The 2,017-nt window shown below is 55.7% G+C and overlaps 1 protein-coding gene across 1 annotated transcript; it reads right to left on the reverse strand.

The window, feature by feature from the left end:
• Positions 1–551: 551 nt before the first annotated feature.
• Positions 552–1,467, reverse strand: LOC143364228 (uncharacterized). Its single transcript, XM_076804685.1, has 2 exons — positions 1,380–1,467; positions 552–1,261 (listed from the first exon to the last, which is right to left on the reverse strand). The coding sequence occupies exons 1-2, from the start codon at positions 1,444–1,446 to the stop codon at positions 570–572; spliced, it is 759 nt and encodes a 252-aa protein (XP_076660800.1). The 5' UTR covers positions 1,447–1,467; the 3' UTR covers positions 552–569.
• Between the last annotated feature and the right edge of the window lie 550 nt (positions 1,468–2,017).

A 2,017-nucleotide genomic window follows, 5' to 3' on the forward strand; every position in this document is an offset into this window, starting at 1 on the left:
AGGAACCAGGCGTCCCTACTCTCAGGCGGCCAGGAAGCTACCCTGTTCTTTCCTCTCGGCGGGCGGCCGGCCTTCATGGCCGTCCTCTCCCATGTATCCAGAGAGGCGTCCAGGTGCAACCCCTGTCCTCTCCTGGGCTGCTGGGCGTCCGATAGCATTGCTTCGTACTCTCCCGTCCTGTGGGCGGCCGTGGTCTGACTCGTCCTCTCCCACAGGTGCAGCCCTGCTGCTGGGCGTCCGATAGCATTGCTTCGTACTCTCCCATCCTGTAGGCGGCCGTGGTCTTACCTCGTCCTCTCCTACAGGTGCAGCAAGAGTGCCTACTCCGCGGTAATCTACCGATATTTATATGGACTCGTTGCTATCTTTATCAATAACGCGTTACTAGGGGTCTAGAAGGTTCCAGACCCCGCGGTTCCCCTTGAACCGCCGGCCACGCTGCCTCGGCGCAATTCTTCTGTTACATCGGGGGGGTGACGAGGGGTCTTGACGCTTTATTGTTTCCCCGTCGCGTTACAGACTCCCCCTCTGGACACGACGGCGTCCCGACAAGTAGTCCAGGAATTCCTTCATCTGCGCCTCGTTTGCTTCCTTGGGTGCTCCATTGATGGGCCCTCACGCTGCTTACGAGGTCGTCCCCGTTTGCGGATGGATGTTACTGGCTCTGGTGGTTCTGCTCGTGCCCCGTTGTAAGGCCTTAGCGCCGAGGTGTGGTACACCCCTACGCATACAGGCTGGTCATCACGGGTCTCGATCTCGTAGCTGTTGGAACCCACGCGGCGCTTCACCACGTATGGTCCATCCCTCTTTGGTGCAAACTTTGATGTGTAGTTCCGCTCTCGCCTGCTGAGGGTGTGAGTGGTTACCCACACCAGGTCTCCTCTCTCGTATCCAGGGTTGGGCCGGCGTCGTTGGTCGGCATACTCCTTCCTCTGCTCCTGCTGTCGTTCTTGGTTCTGCTGGGCCACCTGCATCGTGTCTGCCAGCGTCAGCAGCTTTGGAGTAATTTCCGGCAGGAAATTTTCTGCTTGGATGATGGCCCTCAAGTCCCGATTGGCGTCATCGGGAGTCCTCAACTCTCTCCCGAAAGTAAGGTAGGCTGCTGAGTACCCGGTCGTCACGCATCTGGCCGAGTTCATTGCGAATCGGATGGTTGGCAGCCTCTCGTCCCACGTAGCGTGATCCCTACCGACGTAGATTCCAAGCTGCGCCTTCAGATCACGGTTCTTCCGTTCCACCGGATTGGCCTCGGGATGATAGACTGGGGTGAAAGCCTGATGCAGCCCAAAACAATGGGCTACCTGCTGCATGACCCCGCTGACGAATTGAGTGCCATTGTCGCTGATTATTCGTCGTGGCATCCCAAACCGAAGCATAACTTCGTTGATGAGGACCTCTGCACAGGCTTCCGCCGTGGCCTGCTGCAATGGAAACAGTTCTACCCATCGTGAGGCTGTATCTTCTACGATGAAAATCCATCGATTCTCTTTCGTCGTGGACGGCAAAGGCCCAAAGAGGTCCATGGCGATCACTTCGAATCTTTGCTGCATAACGGGCGTCTGTAACAAACCGGCTGGTTTTAAGTTATTCGCTTTATACCTCTGGCACTCCACGCAGGCTTGGACGTAGTCTGCGATTTCCCGGCTTATTCCTGGCCAAAAGTATCGGCTGATTATTCGGTGTAGCGTACGTTGTGCTCCATAATGACCCGCAGTGGCATCGTCGTGGTACGCTCGAAGAATTTCCTTTCTTTCGTGCGAAGGTACAACCAGCTGTGCTTCTTCCATGTCCACATTTGGAGCGTGTCGATAGAGTACTCCGTTGTTGACCAGATATCCCTTCATGGACCACTTGGTCATTTCGTCGTCTCGCGTAGTCGATTCTAGTGCTTCGATTATAGTTTTCAGGGCCTCGTCTTTTAATTGTTCCTCTCGGGTTACTGCTGGTCCTCGTGCCGGTACGTCAACGGAAATCTCTGCGACCTCTGCTCTGTTTTCTTCGTTCCATGGCTCGCTTG

The sequence above is a fragment of the Halictus rubicundus genome, unplaced genomic scaffold (assembly GCF_050948215.1).
Source record: "Halictus rubicundus isolate RS-2024b unplaced genomic scaffold, iyHalRubi1_principal scaffold0354, whole genome shotgun sequence".
NCBI lineage: Eukaryota > Metazoa > Arthropoda > Insecta > Hymenoptera > Halictidae > Halictus > Halictus rubicundus.